Here is a 25379-nt window from a genome sequence, read left to right as displayed (position 1 = left end):
GGTTTCAAAGATACTGATAGAAAGCAATGCCCTACATCAAAATATTTACTCAGAGAAAAAGATAAGCCAATATCAGCCAAGAAAGAAAGCGTGTTCAGAAATGATAAGCGCTTTATCAGAGCAAATAGAAGATCTCAGTAGACTTGCATATGTTAGATATGTCCAAGATAAAAAGGTATTCCATGGCATCCCAATAGCAAAGAAATTAATAAAGTATTCCAAAACAATGCAGAACAAATAAAACTTCCGTTACAGCTTTTCCTAAAGATTTTTTAAAAGAATACACATTTAATAAGACAAAAGCTCAGAGTCACAATAATAAAACATCCTGAATGTAAAAAAAAAGAAATTTTAGATCCACATAAACACACTAACCATCAGTATAATTTCAGAATTAATAATGAATTCTGGAAGAGGCTGAAAATCTAATTACATATATAAAATAAAGGATTAAGATAATCCCCATGAATCAGCAAGACAACAATAAAAAAAGATGTAAATACAAAGCCAATCCAACAACAGAATAATTAATATTTTTATGTAGCAAATCCATTGTTACACATATGTATAATTCTTTTAAAATAATATAATTCTATTATACTTCTATGTATAAAAATATAATAGAAGAAATTCTTAAATTTAGAAAGAACTGTTATGGAATGATCAATATTCATTATGATATGAAACTTCCAAATAAAGGCACCCAAGAAGTAAATGTAAACCAATCATAAAAGAGAAAACTTCCAGCTGCCCCAGATTTATCTCCTACAATTCTGTGTGTCAGTTTTCAAACATCTGAGGGAAAGGAAATGGAATTTTTCTCTTCCAAAATTATATCTACCAAGTTGCAGTTCTAGGAAAGGTGAGACATAATCAAATATAAAATCAGGAAGTAAACATTTTAAAAGCCCTACTGAAAAAAATTAGTCAGTCCACACAAAAACCTGCACAATGATGTTTATAGCAACTTTAATTATAATTGTCAAAACTTGGAAGCAACCAAGATGTCCAAGATGGTGAATAGACAAACTGTGTTACATCCAGACAATGGAATATTATTTTGGGTAAACAGAAATGTGCTCTTAAGTCATGAAAAGACATGGAGGAAACTTAAATGTGTATTACTAAGTGAAAGAAGCCAATCTGAAAAGTCTATACACTTTTAATAATCTGTATGATTACAACTAAATGACATTCTGGAAAAGGCAAAACTATGGAGACAGTAAAAAGATCAATGACTGCCAGGGGTCATAGGGAGTGAGGGATAAACAGGTGGATCACTGAGGATTTTTAGGCCTGTATGATACTATAATGGTGAATACATATAATTCAATATTTGTCCAAACCTATAGAATGTGCAACAACAAGAGTAAGCTCTAATGTAAACTATGGACTCTGGGTGTTAAAGATGTGTCAATAAGGCTCATCAGTTCTAACAAATGTACTGCTTTGTTGGAGAATGCTGTGCCTGTGTGAGGCCAGGGGGTGTATGAGAAATCTCTTAACCTTCCACTCAATTTTGCTGTGAAGCTAAAACTGCTCCAAAAAAAATGAATAAATAAATAATAAATCGTTCTAACAAAAAAAAAAAAGAAAAGAAAAATACCCAGGACCAAATTACAGCCACATGAAAGATGAACCACTTAGGGTTAAAATTAATCCAACCAAGAAATAAAGAATTCAAGAAAAGCAAAATTGCAAAAGCACTGATAAGGACTGCTTAATTCACTCAAACATTTAGGAAGTTCAAATAACTTTGGGAATCATGGTTATAGAATACTTAAACATTTAAATAGAAAATATTCATAAAGTTGAAGAGTTCCTTTTGTAAAGCAAGCATAACTTTAATAATAAAACTTTAAAAAGCTTTAAAAACCCATTGATAAATTCACCTGGAAAAATTAAAGACAACTCTCTAAATAGAAAGAAAGCAAACACAGAAGTAAGTTTGAAAAAGAATAATTTGGCCGGGTTTAACGGCTCATGCCTGTAATTCCAGCACTTTGGGAGGCCGAGGCGGGTGGATCACCTGAGGTCAGGAGTTTGAGACCAGCCTGGCCAACTTGGTGAAACCCCGTCTCTACTAAAAATACAAAAATTAGCTGGGCGTGATGGCACGTGCCTGTAATCCCAGCTACTTGGGAGGCTGAGGCAGGAGAATCACCTGAACCCAAGAGGTGGAGGTTGCAGTGAGCTGAGATTGCACCATTGCACTCCAGCCTGGGTGACAGAGCGAGACTCTGTCTCAAAAAAAAAAAAAAAAGAAAAAGAAAAAAAAAAAAAGAAAGAAAAGAATCATTTAAAAATAGTCAAGTATGATTTATTTCAGAACACAATAATGGTTCAGTATTAGCAGCTAAAGGAAGAAAGCTGTATGAGTCAAGTAAAGATCATATAGTTCCTTAAAAAGGCCTAGTATAAAGAAAATAGTAACACAAGAAGGACAAATTACCCAAACCAATGGTAAATATCATATCAAATGGTAAAATTATAAAGTTAGTTACTTAATATCAGCAATAAAATCAGTGATACCTACAATAAATAACTATGACCTCCTGTGTCAGTGATGTGTGGTGTAATGTGTACTCTAATTCATGGTTTGTAGAATAAATGTCACAAACTTTAAACAAAATGTTAGTAACTGTTAAACTTTTAATGCACAGAAATTTTAACTTGCAGTTGCACTTTTCAGAATCTCTCCTTCAAGACTAAAAGTGTCCATACATAAAGACTTATGTAGACCATCATTCGTTGGAGCAGAAAAATTAAAAACATGTTTTCTGAAGGCAAAGTTGTTGAATTTTGCACATCCATTCAAACAAATAATTGCCAAGAAAACAAATAGCTGGTATGCCTAAGCCTAAAAGGATGTCTATGAACTATTGCAAAATGAAGAAAAGAAAAATGCAGAGTAATATATAATAAGTAATCGCTTTATCAAACCTAAATTTTAGCAAGAGTCTCACCCGATTTATACGCCCATTGAGATTGGGAAGCGTTATTGTGTCTTTAAAAAAATTAATCATAAATCCACTACAAAACTGTAATAAAATCCCATATGGCAAAGGAAAGAAATGACATAAATACTGGTTTGGGGAGTGAAATTGAAAATAACAATGTTTATAAGATGAATTCCCACCCTCTTAGAAAACATCCTAAAATTCAGATTGTTACACTTTAGTGATGCTATACTATGCTTTTGTTTTAGATGGTCATCTTCTCAATAGTTGCTACTGATCTAAATGAATATGGATTTCTAGGGCTATTTTTTGGCACCATCTTAATACCTCCCTTCGCATTGATTGGCTCTCTCTTCATTTTTTCTGGGGTAAGTAGTTCCACTTGTGTCCAGGGGTCATGAAATGTGTGACCATTTGAGACAGCCATGAATATTGCAGAAATTATAGGTAGAGTCCTCAGCTGTACACAGTTTAAAGGTCTCTGTCTTTGGAAAGTCAGTTCTCTTGCCACACCTGGGTAAGGGGCATAGTCTGATTCAGTAGGAAGCCATGCTTTGGCTTATGAAAGTCAAAGGCAACTCCAGGGGAGTAGAAGTTTAGTTCTCATGAGAACTCTCACTGTTGGGAGCCCTACTGGGAGGCTGACGAGATGCCCCTTTTTTGTTAAGTTTTGGATACATTAGGTTGGAGAAATGTCAAGTAGCCAGTTAGATACATGAGTTGGGAATTCAACGTGTCAGGGTGTGTGGCGATTGGGGTTAAATCTAGATATTTGAGATTGATCCATTTACAGATGGTATGAAAGCCATGTGACAATAATGTGACCTACGCAGTGAGTAGAAATAGAAATAAAAAGAAGGCCAATGACATGACCTTAAACTCCAAAATGTAGAGATTGGAAAGCAAATACATGACCTTGAACTCCAAAATTTAGAGGTTGTGAAGGGGAGGAGCCAGCAAATTCATTTGAGATGGAGCCAGGGAGATAGAGAACAAAAATGGCAGGCTTCTGTGTGCTGGAAGCTCTTCTCAGGTGCTCATAAGGGTATGTGCCAGATGGCAATAAAGAACATTTCAAGAAGGAGGGAATGATTAAACCATTGACTTTGACTATCCGAATGTCATTGGTGATCTTAACAAGGTTGATTTTCATGAAAGTGTCAACACAAAAGCACAGTAAGAGTGAACTTAGTAGAAAATGTGAAGGGAGAATGTGGTGACTGTGGGTAAAGGTAAGTATTTCTAGGAGATTTGGTAAAAATGGTAGCAGAAAAATTCAAGAATAAATGAATAGGGAGAATAGATTTTTGTCTGTTTGTGCTAAGAAAAAAATAACATGTTGATGTTAGAGAAATTTACACTGGAAAAAAGAGATAGAGGTTATCTTATGAGTCAAGTCCATGAATAGCTGAGAAAAAATAGTATAAAGTCCACAAGTGGAGGGGGTGCTGTCCATAAAAGCAGGGACATTCCATATACTTAACATGAAATTATAATCAGATAATACAGACACCGGAGGCAGATAGTTTTGTGGCTTTGCTGGTAGAAAGATGAGATGATACTCTTCTGACTGATTCTACATTTTTTAAGAAGGTAAGAGGGGAAGTCATTAACTAACAGTGGCCAAGAGGGCTTGGGATTTTGAGAATTTGATGTGAAAAACTATTTCAGAGCATAGGTCAGTAGGATGGACAGACAGTGCCAAAGACCCTCTGCCCTACTTTTCAGTGAAGTCAGCAAAGTAGAGTTTTTCTTATTACAGTCTGCTTCTCAAATGCAGTTTAGGAAAGGCAGAGAGTTGGATTCAATAAGGGTTGGATGCTTGGCAGTCAAATTTGACAAAGAAAAGAGTAAGTGAGCAGTAGTTCTATATAAAAAGGAATTGAAGATATCATGGATTCTAAGCTAGAGAATGAAATTAAGGACGTGAGGGTGATTATGGACAGCGGAAAAGGAGTTGGTGTGTTAGAAGTTCTCCAACTCCAAATTACAGAGTAAGAACATTAGCATAAGGATGCTGGAAAACTAAAATGTATTGGCAGAGGCCAGGTGCAGTGGCTCAAGCCTGTAATCCCAGCACTTTAGGAGTCTGAGACAGGTGGATCACCTGAGGCAGGGAGTTCGAGACCAACCCGGCCAACATGGTGAAGCCCCATCTCTACTAGAAATACAAAAATTAGCTGGGTGTGGTAGTGGTTGCCTGTAATCCCAACTATTCAGGAGGCTGAGGCAGGAGAATTGCTTGAACCCGGCAGGCAGAGGCTACAATGAGCCGAGATCATACCACTGCACACCAGCCTGGGCAACAGAGCAAAACTCTGTCTCAAAAAAATAAAAAAAAAAAAAGTATTAACAGAGAGAGTAGAGATCTGGGAGCCTGAGGTTCAGTTTGAATGAAGTGCAATTATTGAAAGTGGGCAACTGGGGCACTTAAGAAAACAAAATCATTTGAAATGATGCCATCCAATGTGGGAAAGTCATCTTCCCTAGATGGTGGTTGGCTGTGATAGAAATTTACTGCAAAGGGCTTAAAATTGCTCAGGAAATGTGTCGGTAAATATAGCTCAAGAAAGAAAATTGTCCGTTTGCCTTTTATTTGCAAAAGAGTGGAGGATGTTGGAAAAATGCCCTTATATGTATACATGTGGAACTTTAGGGGAAGAATTTTGTCTTCAGTTTGAAAAAGATTGCCATGATTATTCTCAAAAGTGGCTGTAAGAGGGCAAGAGCAACATAAAGATTTCAGGGTTCTTGGGTGCATCATCGAGGGAAGACCACAAATGAAGAGAGAAATACAGGTAAGGTTAGAGGAGAGGGTTTGTCTTAAGACAGTCTTGCCATTGCTTCAAAGAGTCCTGCCAGCACCAGCCCAGGATTCTCCTAACAGAGTAAATCCTGCTGACTCACAGTGTTACATAAAAAGGCATCCCAGCCTAGAGACACACTGGAAGCAAAGAAGACATACTGCACAGTCTGAAATTAACTTTTACATGATACCCAAGGGAGCATGGTAAAATGGTTGTAAGGCCATTGAATAGGCATCAATTTATCTTAAGTGGGATAAATTCCTTGAATAAATAAAGACAGTTCACCTGAATACACTTACTGCTCATTTTACAGATTTCTCCTGACTCCATGGATTACTTAGGAGCTTCAGAATCTGAAATTGTATTCCTGGCACTGCTAATAGTAAGAAGACATTTTTTTCAACATTCTTGCATGAACACAACCTTTGTATGTTTTGAGTTTCTCTGAATTTCATCAAATTAAGAAGGTTTGGACATTTTAGGCATTTGAAGCAACACACACACATATGTGCGTGCACACACACACACACAGATGGCTTTTAACCTGGACCCCTATTATTATTATTATCATTATTATTATTATTATTAAGATGGAGTTTCGATCTTGTTGCCCAGGCTAGAGTGCAATGGCACGATCTCAGTTCACCTCAACCTCTGCCTCCTGGGTTCAAGCAATTCTCCTTCCTCAGCCTCTCGAGTAGCTGGGATTACAGGCATGCACTATCATGTGTGGCTAATTTTGTATTTTTAGTAGAGATGGGGTTTCCCTATGTTGGTCAAGATGGTCTCAAACGCCCAACCTCATGTGATCCACCTGCCTCGGCCTCCCAAAGTGCTAGGATTACAGGCGTGAGCCAATGCGCCCGGCGCTGGACCCCTGTCTTTACAATAATCATCTGTCATGGGTAGTAATGGTTTCACTTGCTACTATTATGTTTCTGTTAGGGCTCTCTCTGAATAGCAGTGAGGCTAACTTTGACAGTTTCAAAGAATATTAAATAGGTTGTCTTTCAGCCTTGTAAAAATGAATGTTATCAAATCAAATTTTTATATAATCAAACCCCTTAAATTCATTCTAATGTTGAAATCATTGTATTTATAGTAATACTAATTTTGATTGTCTTCCTTTTTCCCTAGCCTTACCTTCATTTTCTCATTTTTCTTTTCATTCTGCGATGTCTGGAAACGAACTGCAGGAAGAAATTAATGAGAAAAGATCCTGTGTTCAGGTTGAGAAAATCAAATAGAATTTCATGTTTCATTTTGATATTCATTTTTAAGAACTTTTTAATATGCTGAATTAATTAAGTAAAAGGCACTTCAGAGGATGATTTTTAAAGACTGTAATATATAAAATTCTTATAACCGATAGTATAGGAATATATACTGAGCTTACAATCTAGAGAGAGAGACCACATTAGCACACATGAGGCACTGGAAAATTAAGGCAGACTATAATTTTACTGTAAAGGAAAGTTCTACGTAAGAGGTAGAATCTCTAAAATAATGGGTAAATACAGATAAGCGTTGGGAAAGTTAAGCTAATCCAGGAAGGAAGAGTAGTTTGTGCAATAAGAACAAGGATGAGATGAAGGCACCAGGAGCTCCTTTGTAGGCTTGTGCTGGGGGATAATGAAAAACGAAAGTGAGGCTGGATATTGGAGGATCTTGAAACAGAAAAGCATAGGGAAGGTTTTGCAAATTACATAATGGGAAACCAAGACACCAATGTGTCTCGAACACTTGGCCTTCCATACAAAATATAAACCAAGCTTAAGTCTAATTTTTGTGGTAGCAGAGAAGAGTGACAAAATGTCAGCCATGTTTTAGGAAACCAACGGGCAGCCGGAATGTCAGAGCGTGGTGCGAGGGAGAGGTAAAAGAATGAGCAGGAATCAATGGTGGGATGATGAAGGCAAGAACGAGTCTGTAGCAGAGAGGAAAGAGTGATTCTGTCACACATTCCCAAGAAGTGACTGTGCTCAGTAACTAATTAAACATTGGTAGGGTGATTAGATATCCTGGATTCTCTGGGACACATCCTTGATTCCAAATCTTTGGACACATGGTTCTCATAAAGACCTCAGAATTCCAAAATAACTGTTGTCAAAACTACAGTTCCTAGATTCCTTTCCTCGTGCAACTCTGCTTCAAAATCCTTTGGCAGAGGGTGTATACCACTTTCTTCTTTGAAAGAAAACTGTCACTGTCAACAAGGAGGATTAAGCTTCGGTAAAAAGCAAAGATAATAGTAAGATATAATTACTCTACTCATTGAAGGAAACTAGGCTGTTTGAAAGGCAGATGGTGCAAGTAGAAGAATAGAGAGGAATGAATCTACACCAAAAATTGGAAGTATAGGGAAAATTCATTAATTTTGATACAGGATTTTTAACCTGAAGTTTATTATTATCACACTGTTTTGATTTCAGAATTTCTCCAAGAAGCAACGCTGTTTTTCCAAACCCAGAGGAGCCTGAAGGAGAGGAGGAAGATATCCAGATGGAAAGAATGAGAACAGCGAATGCTATGGCTGTCAGAGACTTTGATGAGGTAGAACTCAGAAATGTTCTTCATCAAATATTTTTTTTTTCTGACAGATAAAGTGAGCAATCTTCTAAGTTTAGTTTTCGAGAAACACTTGGGTTCTTTCACTCTTACACATACAGCTTATTACTTGACTTCAGTGGGTATGCAAGGCCCACAAATCTAAGAGAGCAAAGAAAACACACACAATGCACTTTGGGAGGCTGACGTGGGAAGATCACTTAGGGCCAGGTGTTTGAGACCAGGCTGGGCAACAAGTAAGATCCCATCTCTACAAAATGAAATATAAAAAAAAAAAAATTAGAAGAGCATGGTGGCATGTGCCTGTAGTCCTAACTACTCAGAAGGCTGAGGCTGGAAGATCACTTGAGCCTGAGAGTTCAGGGCTACAGTGAGCTATAATTGCACCATTACATCCCAGCTTGGGTGACAGAGCAAGACCCTGTCTCAAGAAACATACGCACGTGCACACATACACGGAGACTTTGACTTATATCGATTTATTTTTCAGGGTCGTGGTTTTGATAAGTACAGCTAAACATTACAAAACTTAAGTAAGATTTTGTGTTTTATAACCAAAGTAAAGCTTACTGCAAGTCATTCAGAGAGCTTCTCTGAGGTGTATGTGTGTTTGTGTGCATGATTGTTTATGGGAGTGTGTGTCTTATCAAATCTGTTGGTTCAGTGACTGTCTATTCCTGCTCTCCAAAGAACAAATCCCAGAATATGGTGCAAATGCCCTTTCCTTATAGGAATATAGACTGTGAGAGTTCACTTGAAAATGGCAGTTTCTAGGGGAAGAAGTGGTTTGATTCATGATTCTGTATAAGGAAATGTTTGGTGACAAGAGTGTGGAGCATTCTCTCAGTTCAAGATGAGAATAAAGTCCTGTTGCTATTTACTTGTCTTTACAGACACCCGTCATCATTGCCAGCTGTCTACGGAAGGAATATGCAGGCAAAAAGAAAAATTGCTTTTCTAAAAGGAAGAAAAAAATTGCCACAAGAAATGTCTCTTTTTGTGTTAAAAAAGGTTGGAAACAGTAATTCTGTTAGTAGAGCAATCTTGAATTTGAAGACTGGATTATTCAGGGAATAAGAATGTCCGAATCTGGGGCATCTGTTGACAAACGCAGCAGGCTAAGGCTGCTCCTTCTGCTTGAAAGCCTCAGTTGAAAAGATAACGACGTTTTTTCTTTACATAGGAAGACAGTTATGTCTGTTCTGTAACACAACAGACAGAACAACAATAATGAAAAGCGGTGGTCTTTCTGTTAAGAAGGATGGTATAGTTTTTAGGTAATTTTATTGCGGCGAATACTACACAGAAGGGAGCCAACGGAGGCATAGCAGTGCTTTCTTCATCCCCCCAAAACAGCACATTTTGTGAAAGTGGTGGGGGGGTGTTCAGTGCAACAGGCTTTGGAATCAAAATATGTTACAACTTACAGCTCAGCCTCTTACTGTCTGTATGACGTGGGGCAAGTTATTTGTCCTCTTTAAGTCTTAGCTTCCTCACCTGTAAAATGAAGCTAGCTATAATGCTCAGGGGTGTGTGTGTGTGTGTGTGTGTGTGTGTGTGTGTGTGGGAGAGAGAGAGAGGAATAAGTGAAATAATGTATACAACACATTTCACATAGCACTTGACACACAGTGAGCCCTCAAATGGTATTTGCTTTTATTTTTGTTGCAATTATTTGTATATTTCTGAGCATACCACTTTCTTTCAGGCGAAGTTATAGGGCTGTTAGGACACAATGGAGCTGGTAAAAGTACAACTATTAAGATGATAACTGGAGACACAAAACCAACTGCAGGACAGGTCAGTAAAACGCATAAGAATGTGGTCATTAGTGCTACCTCAGATAAACATTTTACAACGAACATTGATGGCAATAATAGACTATGTAGTTGATCCTTAATCACTTAGTGTGATTTATGCATTGAATAAAGAGGATTGATTAAAAATTTATGTCTTTAATTCCAAAAACAGTTTGTTTCTGAGAAGGGCTACATATCATATATACTACGCCTTTTATTGAGTGAGAAATAAAGATATTAAAAGGAAATATATCTTCCTCAAAGTCAGATATCTTTGCTTTATTGATTTATGTATCCCATGAACTTTGCTGAATTTAATGGCCTCACCCAGCATGACACTAGAAACCACTGTCAGAATAATGACAACTCCTGCTTATGTGGTTGCAGAGTCATGAGTCTTCATATTTAATGACTGTCCTCTACCTATATGCTATAATTAAAGATTATGTGTGACTCGTGTAACAATAACAGTCCATTAGCTAGTAAAACTTCATAGGTCTTTAAGGAGGTGTATACCACAGAAACTTTCTTACAATTACTGAAACATTTCTTGGCCCTGATTATGTAATATAGTGACAGAGCAGTTGAGGGTATTACTGCAGATACATTGACATTCTTGAAGGACAATAGTGATTCTGGGCTAATGGTAAAAGATCCAGGATTTATGAAGACAAGAGAAATCAGATGTAATGAAAAAAATGGATAATTACTTGAATTGCAAAGCAAAAACTCGAATAATATATGAGTACCACTTGGTGATATGTCTAGGCCAAGTTTGGGGAAAATGATGGACAGAAGCCAAAGGACCACAACTTCGAAGAGGAAATGCTATTGACCTTTAACATGAGGTCAATGTCAGAGGGAGTGTTTACGAAGGAAAGTCGCACAGTGGTATTCATTGCTACAGAGGTTTCCTGTCCTTCCATTTCCACTCTTGCCTCACACGGCAGCAAGAACAGTCTTTAAAAATGCAAATGAGGGCTGGGCACGGTGGCTCCCACCTGTAATCCCAGCACTTTGGGATACCGAGGTGAGCAGATCATCTGAGGTTGGGAGTTCAAGACCAGCCTGACCAATATGGAGAAAGGTAGATCCCAGCTTCAAGTCCCAGATTTACCTTGTTGTGACCTTGTACAAGTTTCATAATCCATGCTTGTGTTAATTTTCTGTATGTAAAACATCAATGATAAAATGAACATCTAACATACAGGGGTTCTGTAAAGATAGGATAATGTAATTAAACATATATCATATGCTTAGATAATGGCACATAGCAAGTACTGAGGACACATTAGACGTTCTTATTATTGTAAAGCATAGTCTGCCTCATAAAAATAATAAATGCTATCATGTATATATTGGTTCCTATGGGCTAAACACAGTGCTCAAAGTTTTTTGTTCATATCTTAGTTCAAGATTTCTCAACCTTGATTATTATGGACTTGATAATGTCATTTTGTTGTGGGGAGCTGTTCTGTGCGTACTAGGATGTTTGGCAGCACCCTTTGCCTCTACTTACTAGATGCCAGTAATATTGCTTTCCCAATGCATATACACATGAATTGTGGCAACCAAATGTATCTTCAGACATTGTTAAATATCCCCTAGGAGGAGGATTCCCCTGGCTGAGAACCACTGCCTTATTGCAAGATAAATCCTATAATTTTAACTATCACTGGCGAAACAGATTTCTCAACAAGTATCTATTCCTGTGAATATTTGGATCAATGAATGAAGCCAAGTAAAAGCTACTCAAATCAGCAACCTTGAGTTCAATCATGGTCATGGAATTGGTAATAAAGTCTACACTATAATGGACAACCATGGAATGTCTGCCTTTTAAAGTGGGCTTTTACCACCTTTTCTCCAGAACTAAGTGATTGCTGATTTGCATTTGTGCACTTAGCACCTGTGTGTGTGAAGAGAAGGGCATCACAAGTACGCACTTATGTGCACACACATATACGTGACATTTGGGATAGAATCTGAGAATGAACTTATTTCGTGTAGGTGATTTTGAAAGGGAGCGGTGGAGAGGACCCCCTGGGCTTCCTGGGGTACTGCCCTCAGGAGAACGCGCTGTGGCCCAACCTGACAGTGAGGCAGCACCTGGAGGTGTACGCCGCCGTGAAAGGGCTCAGGAAAGGGGATGCGACGATCGCCATCACACGGTACCTGGGGCTGGGGGCACTCCCCTTCTTTGCTGAGGGCATGTTGTATTAATGACATACACACAAAATGAAGACAGGGAGGTTCTAATTGACGACCCCATGCTTGTGGGAACAGACTTGGTCATTTAGAACTCCGTTCAGTGTTGTTTTCTCTCACTTTCAGCCTGGGGAGAAAAATGTTTATTGATTATTCTTTTTCTTTTCTTTTCCTTCTTTTTTTTTTCTTTGAGACGGAGTCTGGTTCTGCCGCCAGGCTGGAGAGCTCACTGCAACCTCCGCTTCTTGGGTTCAAGCGATTCTTGTGCCTCAGCCTCCCAGGTAGCTGGGATTACAGGCACCCGCCATCATGCCAGGCTAATTTTTGTATTTTTGTAGACGGGGTTTCAGCATGTTGGCCAGGCTGGTCCTGAACTCTTGACCCTCAGGTGATCTGCCCACCTTGGCCTCCCACAGTGCTGGGATTACAGGTGTGAGCCACCGCGCCCAGACTGATTATTCTTGGTTTTTATTTTTTTGTTTGTTTTGTTTTTTGAGATGGAGTCTTGCTCTGTCATCAGGCTGGAGTACAGTGGCGCAATCTCGGCTCAATGCAACGTCCGCCTCCCAGGTTCAAGCAATTCTCCTGCCTCAGCCTCTTGAGTAGCTGGGACTACAGGTGCATGCCACCATGCCCAGCTAATTTTTGTAATTTTGGTAGAGACAGGGTTTCACCATGTTGACCAGGATGGTCTCGATCTCTTGACCTTGTGATCTGCCCTCCTCAGCCTCCCAAAGTGCTGGGATTACAGGCGTGAGCCACTGCGCCCAGTCCAGCCTGATTATTCTTAATATGGAAAGACATCATTGAAAATATGAGTTTGATGACTATGAAAGGTTCATAAAGTACCTAGATGGTTTAAATTTTATGACCACTCTGACCACTCATAAACACCTTCCCCACTGTCGTGTTTCTCCTGATTTGCTCATTCTCCCACGTACATTCGCCAGTGTTGGGATCATGTGGATTGACTCTGTTTTCTTCAGATTAGCGGATGCGCTCAAGCTGCAGGACCAGCTGAAGGCTCCTGTGAAGACCTTGTCAGAGGGAATAAAGCGAAAGGTATGGGCAGGGCTTGGTGTTGCTCTGCAAGTGCCATAGATGGGAACCAGAGGGGCTGTTCCTCCCGTTGCAGCTGTGCTTCATGCTGAGCATCCTGGGGAACCCGTCAGTGGTGCTTCTGGATGAGCCATCAACCGGGATGGACCCCGAGGGGCAGCAGCAAATGTGGTGAGGTGCTATCATGAGCAACCTTTGCATGAGTGTATTGATCCTGTGAAAACTGGCCTGCAAAATCATTGTTTACGTAGAAAGGGAAAGACACACACAGTATCAGGAAAAGCAGTATTTTAGGAAAAAAAATTATCTGATTTCAAATCACAACCAGCTTTTATTCAGAAGAAAAAGCTATATTATCTCACCCTAATGTTTGCTCGAATAATTTTTGTGTCTGTTCCTACATGGAACATTTTTATACAGTCAAATCAATCTATAATTAAGCTTTAAATCTTTCTGTAACATCAGCTGATGTACAGTTCTTACGGAGGAAAAAAAATTCCAAATCTTCGATATATTTTTTAATTATTTTTGGGAAATTTCTGAATTCTGTCATTTTGTACCTATAGAGAGTATGTCATGATTATCTAGCTTTTTAGTAAATTCTCCTAATTTTCGTTGCTCCCACTGCATTCTCATAAATATTCCTGAACTTAGTATTTTTATAAACAGTATCTTACCCAATACCATTTTCTATGCTCTGAATTATATACTCTAACCAATAGTTTGGTTATTTCCACGCCTGTCATCCCTACACACACCCCTTCTTTGTCTAGTCTGAATTCGCTGCATGTTTCATCTGTGCATTGATGAAACTTCTTTTAAAAAATTCCAGATACCTTGAGTATACCCATGAGTTTGTGTTTTCCCTTGACTTAACTTTAGGCAGGTGATTCGGGCCACCTTTAGAAACACGGAGAGGGGCGCCCTCCTGACCACCCACTACATGGCAGAGGCCGAGGCGGTGTGTGACCGAGTGGCCATCATGGTGTCGGGAAGGCTGAGGTGAGTGCCTGTCAAAGCCGTCGCTCAACCCCCAGGTTGTGAGCTATGAACGAAGTTTGTTTCCCTGAACCAGCCTACCCATTGTGAGGAGCTAGCATGGTTACTCCCAACTCTATGTGGCCTTACTCTGGCCTCCAGAGGCTGAACATCACAAGCCATACATTTTTCTCTTTTCTTGCTTGACTTTATCCTTCTCTTACCTCCAGATGTATTGGTTCCATCCAACACCTGAAAAGCAAATTTGGCAAAGATTACCTGCTGGAGATGAAGGTGAAGAACCTGGCACAAGTGGAGCCCCTCCATGCAGAGATCCTGAGGCTTTTCCCCCAGGCTGCTCGGCAGGAAAGGTAGACACAGGTGTTTTGTTTTATTATCACAGTCCTTGGTTTCTGTTTCTATATTTCCGCTATGATGACAGAGTAAGAGCTTTATCTTCTCATTCTTTACTCTATGGTAATTGCAAGTACTTTATTAGAGAAAATTCAATTCCAAGGGCTCCCACAAGAGGGAAATAAGAGAACAAAGTGCCGATTTGAAAGCTGACTCTTGTAAGAGAATCAGCATGCATGGGGGCTCTAACATGCGCCAGATACTTCCTGATGCATGCATGCACTTAGGTCATCTCAGGGGTTCCTTCCAGAGGGTAAAACCATCCCTCATTAAAGGAGGTCACCTTCATAAAGCCCATGCCAGAGTGCCACGCATCAGTCAAGGTTCAGTGAATGGTGTCTCTTAACATTTCTATATATTATTATCAGTAAAATCAACTGAGGCTCAGTGTAGAATCCTAGACAGGAGTAGAATCTAGTTCTTTTTACTGAAATGCTACTCTCTTCCACTAAGAAGAGGGGTAAGTAGTTCTGCTTCTTCCCCTCATAAGGCACAGGGGCTGTCAATTTCCTTCCCTTTGTCTTTCATTCCTCCTCTTAGTAGATTGACTTCTTGTTGATCAAAGAGCACTTACATTATGAGTGTCTCTCTAACACCATACAGATGTGAATATTTAAACAACTTGTTGACGATATTATTGCTCCTTTTAATTTCTTTATTTTAAAATAAAAATATCTTTATTTTTTGAGACAGTATCTCACTCTGTCACCCAGTCTAGAGTGCAGTGGTGCAATCACCGCTTACTGCAGCCTCAATCTCATGGGCTCAAGAGGTCCTCCTGCCTTAGCCTCCATGGTGGCTTGGAATACAGGCATACATCACCATGCCTGGCTAATTTTTAAGTTTTTTTTGTGGAGATGGGATCTCAATCTGTTTCCCAGACTGGTCTCAAACTCATAGGCTCAAGCAATCTTCCCCTCTCGGCCTCTCAAATTGCAGTGGTTACAGGAATCATGAGTCACCGTGCCTAGCCTTGTTGCCCTTTTTAGACTTGTACCCATCAGGGGTTGCAACCTTGACACCTGGAGTTCAGCCTCACTCTCTTCCCTTCACAGGTTCTCCTCCCTGATGGTCTATAAGTTGCCTGTTGAGGATGTGCGACCTTTATCACAGGCTTTCTTCAAATTAGAGATAGGTAAGAGTGACTGTTTAGAGACAAAACTCTGGGAAATGGATAAACCTAAATCTGACATAAAACCAGTATTTAAAAAATACATAAACATAGAATTATGCTATCACATCATTAATACATTACTAAGACTGCTAATCCAGTGTGTTTCAATAAGGGGTGATTTGGCAATATCTGGGAAGATTTGGGGTTCTTACAAGTGGGGACAGAGAGGTTGGATGCAACTGGTTTCTAGTGGGTGGAGGCCGGGGATGATGCTAAACACCCTACAACGCATTGGTCATCCATCACAGGAAAGAATGATCAACCAAAATGTCATTAGTGCTGGGGCTAAGGAACCCTACTGTAATTGAACAAGGCTCTGGGAGAAAGAGACCATTGCCATTGACACTCAGGCATAGATTATCCACAAATTCATACAAACAGAAACATATGAATTTGTTTTTTGCCTCTATGTATTGTTTGATAGCCATCTATTAATAGATGCAGATAAGGAGGTTCCTGTCTCTGTTTAGGTGTGTTAATCTGTGACTCATTTTAGACCCTTGGATTTTGGTCTTTGCATACTGCATCGATGTATCAGGGGCTTGGTTTTTCCCTGTCATGTTAGTGTATGAAAGCTGATGAGTTAGTGTATGAAACCTCATGCCTCTTCTTGAGATATACTTTCTGGCTTGTCACCCACCTTCATCAGAGGCCTCAAGCATCCTAGATTTTTTTTTTTTTTTTTTAGACAGAGTCTTGCTTTGTCACCAGGCTGGCATGCTGGAGTAGTGCAGTGACACAATCTTGGCTCACTGCACCTCTGCCTCCTGGGTTCAAGCAATTCTCCTGCCTCAGCCTCCCAAGTAGCTGGGACTACAGGCACCTGCCAGCATGCCCAACTAATTTTTGTATGTTTGGTAGAGACAGAGTTTTACCATGGTGGCCAGGATGGTCATCCTAGCTTTTAATGAGATTCTTGAGACAGGGTTAGGATCACCCAAATAGGTTTTCGTTTCACTTTCTCATCCTGTTGGTCAATCTCACCCTGTGGTCTATGTGGCCATTTTTTACACTGACCACACTGACCATTATGTCCCAATGGCTGGTTGGCATCTTTCCAGTTGGAAGGATTCCACAGTGAGACCAACAGGAAGTATTTTATAATGGATTAGGAGCAGAGATTGATGTTTCAGGAAGGCTGCCTCCCTAGAGGCTTTTTAAAAACCTGCATGAGTAGATGTTTCTGTTTCAAAAGTGTTCCCTCCCACCTCAGATTCCCTCTGCAGTACTTAATTTGCTAAAAGTGAAGTTCTCATTCAGGGGAAAAAACAACTATTTATCAGAATTTCTTGCTCCAATATGTGAAGATGACACAAAGTACAAAATGTGGAGATGTAAGCTAGCATTTTTTCCTCCAAATGTTCTTGGACACCGTTACGTTCTCAGGTGTGATACACTTATTGAATGGGCTAGGCACAGTGTCGTCCAAGCAAAATGCCTGCTCCATGGCAATCCCTTTGCCTTGTTGCATAGATTCACTCTTTCCTACCACCAATCTCTTCTGGGTAATGTAAACTCCAGCAAAACCCTAGCCTCACATGCCCTTTCCAGGTCAGGCTTGCCTCAAATTTGGAGACCTACAGCTAGGAAGGTGAAATGATCAGTTTTATGTCTTTTCTTTCTCTATTTCCTCCATGACTCATAAACGAATGTTTTGGACCTCTCCAGGGTGTAGTGTAAGAGGAAAAAAGAAAAGATAATATGGCATCAGAGCTTGATCTGATCATTAGAGCTATGATATCACATTGGGGTCTCCAGTATAGAAATGAAGAATTGCTGGCCCTTTCTTTCACTGGGTGCTTTTATGGGTTCCTTGATGACTTTCTTTCCCCTCTCATCTATTACCTCTGACTACAGCTCCCTGGAGTGGGTGATGCATCCTGATTTTGGCTCCTGTGACCACCTGGCAGCCCCTGAGTCCCTTCCTTGAAACCCCTTTACCTTTCCAGGTGATCTTCTCAAGATACCTCCCTTTTGAAATCCATGAGAAACACACAGCATCTTTGCTTCTCTAAACTCTACAAGTGCAGGGAAGTCAGCCACCCACTGTATTTCTTCTTCACATGTTTCCAGATATAAGATAGGGACTAGTCCTATGTCCATGGAAAGAAGAAAGAAAATGCCACAGCAGTCTGACACTGTCCAAAAGAAATATTTGCCTTCCAGTCTCATTTTTCTATTCATTATCTTCCTCTTCTTATGTATCTACATGGTTGGAGTCTCAGTCATAGTTCAAATTGGTATCAGATGGTAAACTCAAAATAGGATAATTCAAGGAACTTGTGTTTGTCAGAAGACTCTATTGGGGGAACCCCACCCCCGATATTTTACGTGGGTTCTTTTCTATTTCCCTAAGTGTCAGCTGGTCTGAGAAATAAAGGGAAAGAATACAAAGGAGAGAAATTTAAAAACTGGGGGTCCGGGGAAGACATCACATTTCGGCAGGTTCCATGATGCTCCCCAAGTTGTAAAACCAGCAAGTTTTTATTAGCTATTTTCAAAAGGGGAGGGAGTGCATGAATAGGGTGTGGGTCACATAGATCACAAGGTAATAAAATATCACAAGGTATAATGCTTCACAAGGTAATAAAATATCACAAAGCAAATGGAGGCAGGGCGAGATCACAGGACCACAGGATGGGGTGAAATTAAAATTGCTAATGAAGCTTTGGGCACACATTGTCATTGATAACATCTTATCAGGAGACAGGGTTTGAGAGCAGACAACCTGTCTGACCAAAATTTATTAGGCAGGAATTTCCTCATCCTAATAAGCCTGGGAGCACTACAGGAGACTGGGGCTTATTTCATCCCTTCGGCTTTGACCATAAAAGATGGCCATCCCCACGGGGCCGTTCATAGGCCTACCCTCAGGGGCACATTCTCTTTCTCAGGGATGTTCCTTGCTGAGAGAAAGAATTCAGTGATATTTCTCCTATTTGCTTTTGAAAGAAGAGAAATATGGCTCCGTTCTATCCGGCTCACTGGCAGTCAGAGTTCAAGGTTATCCCTCTTGTTCCCTGAACATTGCTGTTATCCTGTTCTTTTTCAAGGTGCCCAGATTTCATATTGCTCAAACAAACATGCTCTACAAACAATTTGTGTAGTTAACACAATCATCACAGAGTCCTGAGGCTACATACATCCTCCTCAGTTTATGAATATGATGGGATTAAGAGATTAAAGACAGGCATAGGAAATCACAAGAGTATTGATGGAGAAGTGATAAGTGTCCACGAAATCTTCACAATTTATATTTAGAGATTGCAGTAAAGACAGGTGTAAGAAATTATAAAAGTATTAATTTGGGGAACTAATAAATGTCCATGAAATCTTCACAATTTATGTTCTTCTCTCGTGGCTTCAGCCGGTCCCTCCGTTTGGGGTCCCTGACTTCCTGCAATGAGACTCTTTGCAAAGGTACATGAAGCAGTGCAATTACCTGAGACGAGAAATGGTAGAAGTGTTACCATTCTTATGTCCAAAGGGACTAAAAGAGGAAGCGGTGACCTGAACTTGAGGGTAGAGTCATGTAGAACCTACTACCTTGAGAGAAACAAGGCACACACTTGGTGTCAGGGAGGAAGTGAAAGAATAAATGCCTTGACCTCCTGTATCCCCTGTCCTTCCTGATGGGCTTGCCATTGGTGACATCCACCAGAAGACATCTGTTACATCAGCCTTTGGAGTAGACAAGAATGAGGGCTGGTATAGAGGGGTACGTGGTCATCATCTAGCACAGAGGGTACCATCTCTTAGCTTGTTCTGCACAGGTGCTCTGGAACCTCTGATATTGCTTTCCAGTTTTGTGGTCCCTCTGCCAATACTCTAGACCAATGGGATGGAGTTTTCCTCCTGTTATATGACTATATCATGCATTTGCCTTCCCATATTTAGTCTAAGAATACTTATTACATTATCTTTTATGTTTAAGATCTACTTGCATGTATTTTGGTTCATAACTTGGTAAAACTCACTGAGAAAAAAAATAGAATTCCTAATGTATGTTCATTCTTATGCAGTTAAACAGAACTTCGACCTGGAGGAGTACAGCCTTTCACAGTCTACCCTGGAGCAGGTGGGTCATTTTTAGTGATTCTATATCATCCATAGAATAGACATGTATAATGCATTCACTTGGAGCTGCAGGAGGCAGTATGGCATTGTTCTCCTCTCTTTACTGCTTTCCTTCCTTTTAGGTTTTCCTGGAGCTCGCCAAGGAGCAGGAGCTGGGTGATCTTGAAGATGACTTTGATCCCTCGGTGAAGTGGAAGCTCATCCCTCAGGAAGAGCCTTAAAGCTCCAAATACCCTATGTCTTTCTTTAATCCTGTGACTCTTTAAAAGACAATATTTTATAGCCTTAATATACCTTATCTCAGAGGTAGTACAAAATGCCTTTGAAACTCATGCAATAATTATCCTCAATAGTATTTCTTACAGCGAGACAACAGGGGATGTCAGTGAGGGCGATGGTAGGGCATAAGGCTAAGCCACACCACGCAGCCTTTGTGCCAGCAACCAAATCCCATGTTTCCTACTGTGTTAAGTTCAAAAATACATTCATTATAGAATTGTCTACATTTCTGAGGATTTCATGGAGAATGCTTAATTTTCTTTCTCTGAACTTCAAAATATTAAATATTTTCTTATTTTTTAATTAAAGTATAAATTAAGACATCCTATTGACTTCCAGGTAAGGGGAGTCAATTGATTACCCAGCAGCACAGTATTTGCTTTTTATAATTCACTTTTTAAATACTTGTTCTTAATTCACTGGTTTTCCTTTTCTGTCATTTTTCAGAGTTTAGATTGTGAGTCCATGTTTTGTCTGTTGTGCCTTTAAAGGAAATTTGAAATCTGTATCCTTCTACTATAATGATGGGTTGATGGGTGCAGCAAACCACCATGGCACATGTATGCCTGTGCAACAAACCTGCACATTCTGCACATGTACCCCAGAACTTAAAGTATAATAAAAATAAATAAATAAATAAATAATTTCAGTAAGAACCTAAATGATCAAGTTGAACATAATATACACATATATATGTGTTATATACAAGTTTGAAACATATTTCTGTTTTTCTATGTTTTTTTTTATGATGTAAGGGTATACTCTTATGCAAAGAATTAAAACTTCATAGGTCTTAATTTCCCATATCTCTATGTATTATGACCTATCCAACCGGTAACCCTATAAACACCTTAAAATAAACACAATATATGTGTATACTCTTATTTAGGTGAGTTTTTGTTGTTGTTAATACTATTATTATTGCTATCTAATTGAACACTTGAAAGCAGTTGTGTGAAAGACCTTGACTTTGATTTTAGTTGTTTCTTACATTCTGCTAGTTTTTAAAAATAAAATGCTTCCATCAACCCGTGAGAATATTCGTATGAGACCTTGGGCCAAGGGCCCCAGACTTCTTTTTTTTTTTTTGAAACAGAGTCTCGCTGTCTCCCAGGCTGGAGTGCAGTGGTAGGATTTCAGCTCACTGCAAGCTCCGCCTCCCAGGTTCACGCCATTCTCCTGCCTCAACCTCCCAAGTAGCTGGGACTACAGGCACCCACCACCATGCCCGGCTAATTTTTTGTATTTTTAATAGAGACGGGGTTTCACCGTGTTAGCCAGGATGGTCTCGATCTCCTGAACTCATGATCTGCTCACCTCGGCCTCCCAAAGTGCTGGGATCACAGGCATGAGCCACCGCGCCCGGCCCAGACTTCTTATTTTTTTAAAAAAGAGACATTAGTACTGATCCTACTGAGTCACTTGATTTTTATAAGTCACAGATGAGTTGATACAACTCAATACATTGAAAACTGTACTTCACTTTACATATATTAGTAGTAGAGTGTTTCTTGCAATAAGCCAAATTGCCAAAGACTGTGCCATTATCATTGTATATAAGGCCTGTGCCTTAAATAAGACTTGATTTTATAAAACTGAGTTCATCCACACTAATGACACTCAGACTCAGGGCTTCAGTGAAGCATTTTTCAACAAGAACATGTCAATGTGCTATATGGTGGGAGCTGATGAAGAAATGCTTACATCATTTCAGTATTCTAAGAGTATGTTCCCAAAGCTAAAAAATTGCTAATAATAATCTCAGTGAAAGTGTGTTAAGCAAAGGATTATATCCAACAGTTCTATAAAAGAAACTGAAACAGTAAACTTGAGCCACATAAAAATTCTAGAGCTATAGTAATTTTGGAAGCATAGTATGATAATGGCAATATTATCATTATTTATACTACTAAGAATACACATTATAATTGGGTTGTGAACATATATTGATTATTTTATGCAATATTCATAATAACATTACCAACAAATATTCTTATTTATATTTGGTGCTGTGAGAGGCAGAATTTCCAAAATGGCCCAGTAAAGATCTGCCTGTCTAATCTCTGGACCCTAAGAATATGACACAATATTGCTCCGTTGTCTCTGTTATGTTTCATGACACCTTTGACGTTAGGAAAGAAAGATTGTCTGTGTGGGCCTGATGTAATCATCTGATCCCTTAAATGTAGAGAGCTTTCTTAGCATGGTGGCAGAAGGGGAAGTCATAATGATTTGAGACATGAAGACTTGTTGCTCTGTGTCTGTTTTTGAAGATGGGAGGGCCATGGGGAAGGAAAGTGGGTGTCCTCTACTGTAGTAACTTAAAGAAACAAACAAAAGAAAAAAAAGAAAAAAACCTGAACTGCCACAGACCACCGTGAGGTATTAAGATATAGAGATTGTTGAGATTTAGGGGTTGGTTACAACAGATAGTCAGCATTACATTGACTAGTAGAGTAGTTCATGCCAAGAAAACAATGAAAGCAAAAACCTAGGGTAAGAATTTCTCAAGCATGCAGGGCACTGATGCAATTGCAATTGAACTGTTCCATGCTTCCTATTGCCAATCCTTACCTGGTGCAGAACTCTGCAAGTGTGATCCTTCCTACTGTCTTCCCACGTGGTTATCTGTGTTGACTCTCTGGCTGGTGGATACTTCCTTCATTCTCAGTGTATTCACATTGCATCAACCTGAAAGTGTCTAGCCAAGCAATAGTAACTTGCCTATTACTAGTGCTAAAATAAATTATCTTCTCGTTTTGATTTACTGAGTTATATTCATGGAAATTTCAAAGCAAAAGAGTTGAAATCTTGTGCTAAAATCACTGTCTTGACCGGGTGTGGTGGCTCACACCTGTAATCCCAGCATTTTGGGAGGCCGAGGCGGGCAGATCACGAGGTCAAGAGATCGAGACCATCCTGTTCAACATGGTGAAACCCGTCTCTACTAAAAATACAAAATTTAGCTGGGTGTGGTGACACACACCTGTAGTCCCAGCTACTCGGGAGGCTGAGGCAGGAGAATCACTTGAACCCGGGAGGCAGAGGTTGCAGTGAGCTGAGATCCCACCACTGCACTCCATCCTGGTGACAGAGTGAGACTCCATCAAAAAGAAAAAAAAAATCACTGTCTTGAAATGAAATTCTTATCATAAGTTGGTGGAAATATTTTAGTATCTCCTCCAAACCCCTCTTTGGACACAATCAAACGCAAGACACAATGCCTTTGGATGAGTTTATCCTTTAACTTAATATTAAAAAACTAGGAAGAAATATCCCCACCCGATTAAAAGTTATATTGCACAAATGTTTGGCGTATTTGAAATAGAAGGTAAGAATAACTTATTTTGAGGCCTCAATAGATGAAAATATTACAAGGATTATAAAGAAATAATTTTAATGATACTTAGTTTATTCTTATATGAGATGTGAGTTTCTCAACAGTGGCACGATTGACATTTTGTATTGGAAACTTCTTTGTTGGAGTGGTGGTTGGGGAGGCTGTTCTGTGTATTGTAAAATATTTTGCAGCATCCCTGGTCTCTTATCCACCAGATGGCAGTACCACTCCCCAAGTGTTACAACCCAAAATATTTCCAGAAATTTCCAAAATCTCGCCTAATCCGCTATATTTATATGTTACTTAAACCAACTGCTTGATAATTTTATCTTGAGTAAAAAAAATGAGGAATTCAGAACAGTTGATCTCCTTTATTTAGGAATTTTGGTTTCTGTGCTTAGCACAATCAGCCAACCTGCAAAAATTGTCCTTTGAGAACAAATCTAGTAAATTAGCAATACAAATGTTCAGTAATTAATAGAAATGCCTATAGACAATGGAATACATTTTGTTTGAAGTTCATGTCCCTTTGAATATTTTCAAGACGGCACAGGCCTCAGTAAGGTCACATAATAATCTGTGGATTATTTCTGTGAGGGAAAAATAAAGACCTCAACAAACTGTAGCATATACTGAATCAGCAAAACTTCTGACAAAGCAAGTGTGGCAAAGACTGTTGAAAATAAAATGAGGTCTCTCTTTCTGGGGTGGCACTGTAAAAAGCCATTCCTTGAGTTGTCTTGACAGGAAAGGTTAATGTTGAAGCAGATGTGTTAGCTTACAGGGAAAAAAAGATCCTGACTCAGCACTGACTCCTCACATGAACCCTGGGAGTGCACTGAAGCCAGCGCTACAAAATTATCTTAGAATTCTTGGCAGAAAAGGACCTCGAAGGCTGGGTACATGCCTGTAATCCCAGCACTTTGGGAGGCTGAGGTGGGAGAATTGCTTAAGGCCAGGAATTTGAGACTAGCCTGGACAATATAGCAAGACCCCATCCCTACCAAAACACACACACACACACACACCTTTTTAATTAGCTGAGCACAGTGGCATGAACCTGTAGTTCCAGCTACTCGACAGGCTGAGGTGGGAGGATGGCTTGAGTTCAGGAGTTTGAGGCTGCAGTGAGCTATGATTGCACCACTGCACTCCAGCCTGGGCAATAGGTGAGACTCGGTCTTTTAAAAAATAAAAATAAAGGACCTCAGCGATCCTACTGTAATTTACTTGTTTCACAAATGTAGAACCTGACAGATTTTATTACTTGCTCTTACAGAATAGAGAGACATTTATCTCAAGTCGCAGTAAACTTTTGCACACTTATTTTTGGGAAATGCAGTATAGAATATAAACTCAGTTTTAATATCTCTGTTTACATATAATAAAATATAAGACTGTAACTAGAGGCTGGATAATGGCTTACAGTTCTTCCCTCACTAATAGATGCACAGTAAATCATAATGAGTTTGACCAAGAGAAGAGTCTCTTTTATGATTGGCTTAGTTTGAATTTTTACTCTTCCCTGTCTAGTTTCATGCTTTCCTAGAACCACACTGCCCAGTCCTTCATTTAGGACTTCATTTAGGTTAACCATCCTGGCTAACACGGTGAAACCCTGTCTCTACTGAAAATACGAAAAATTAGCTGGGCGTGGTGGCGGGCACCTGTAGTCCCAATCACTCGTGAGGCTGAGGTTGGAGAATTGCTTGAACC

At 39.5% G+C, this 25379-nt stretch overlaps 1 protein-coding gene across 3 annotated transcripts in view; it reads left to right on the top strand.

The window, feature by feature from the left end:
- Window positions 1-21207, top strand: part of LOC105469061 (ATP binding cassette subfamily A member 9) — a 77874-nt gene extending 56667 nt beyond the window's left edge. For all 3 annotated transcript variants that reach the window (XM_011719634.3, XM_011719633.3, XM_011719635.2), the window contains 14 exons: window positions 3209-3328; window positions 6081-6149; window positions 6905-6996; window positions 8200-8320; window positions 9229-9346; window positions 10044-10135; window positions 12145-12305; window positions 13329-13404; window positions 13478-13572; window positions 14284-14403; window positions 14610-14750; window positions 15849-15928; window positions 19990-20045; window positions 20167-21207. In XM_011719634.3, coding sequence (XP_011717936.2) covers window positions 3209-3328; window positions 6081-6149; window positions 6905-6996; window positions 8200-8320; window positions 9229-9346; window positions 10044-10135; window positions 12145-12305; window positions 13329-13404; window positions 13478-13572; window positions 14284-14403; window positions 14610-14750; window positions 15849-15928; window positions 19990-20045; window positions 20167-20265 — 1440 coding nt within the window. In that variant the 3' untranslated portion in view covers window positions 20266-21207. The remainder of the gene's footprint in view (window positions 1-3208; window positions 3329-6080; window positions 6150-6904; window positions 6997-8199; window positions 8321-9228; window positions 9347-10043; window positions 10136-12144; window positions 12306-13328; window positions 13405-13477; window positions 13573-14283; window positions 14404-14609; window positions 14751-15848; window positions 15929-19989; window positions 20046-20166) is intronic.
- The last annotated feature ends 4172 nt before the right edge of the window (window positions 21208-25379 follow it).

The sequence above is a fragment of the Macaca nemestrina genome, chromosome 17, assembly GCF_043159975.1.
Source record: "Macaca nemestrina isolate mMacNem1 chromosome 17, mMacNem.hap1, whole genome shotgun sequence".
NCBI lineage: Eukaryota > Metazoa > Chordata > Mammalia > Primates > Cercopithecidae > Macaca > Macaca nemestrina.
This window is presented reverse-complemented; position numbering and strand designations above follow the sequence as displayed.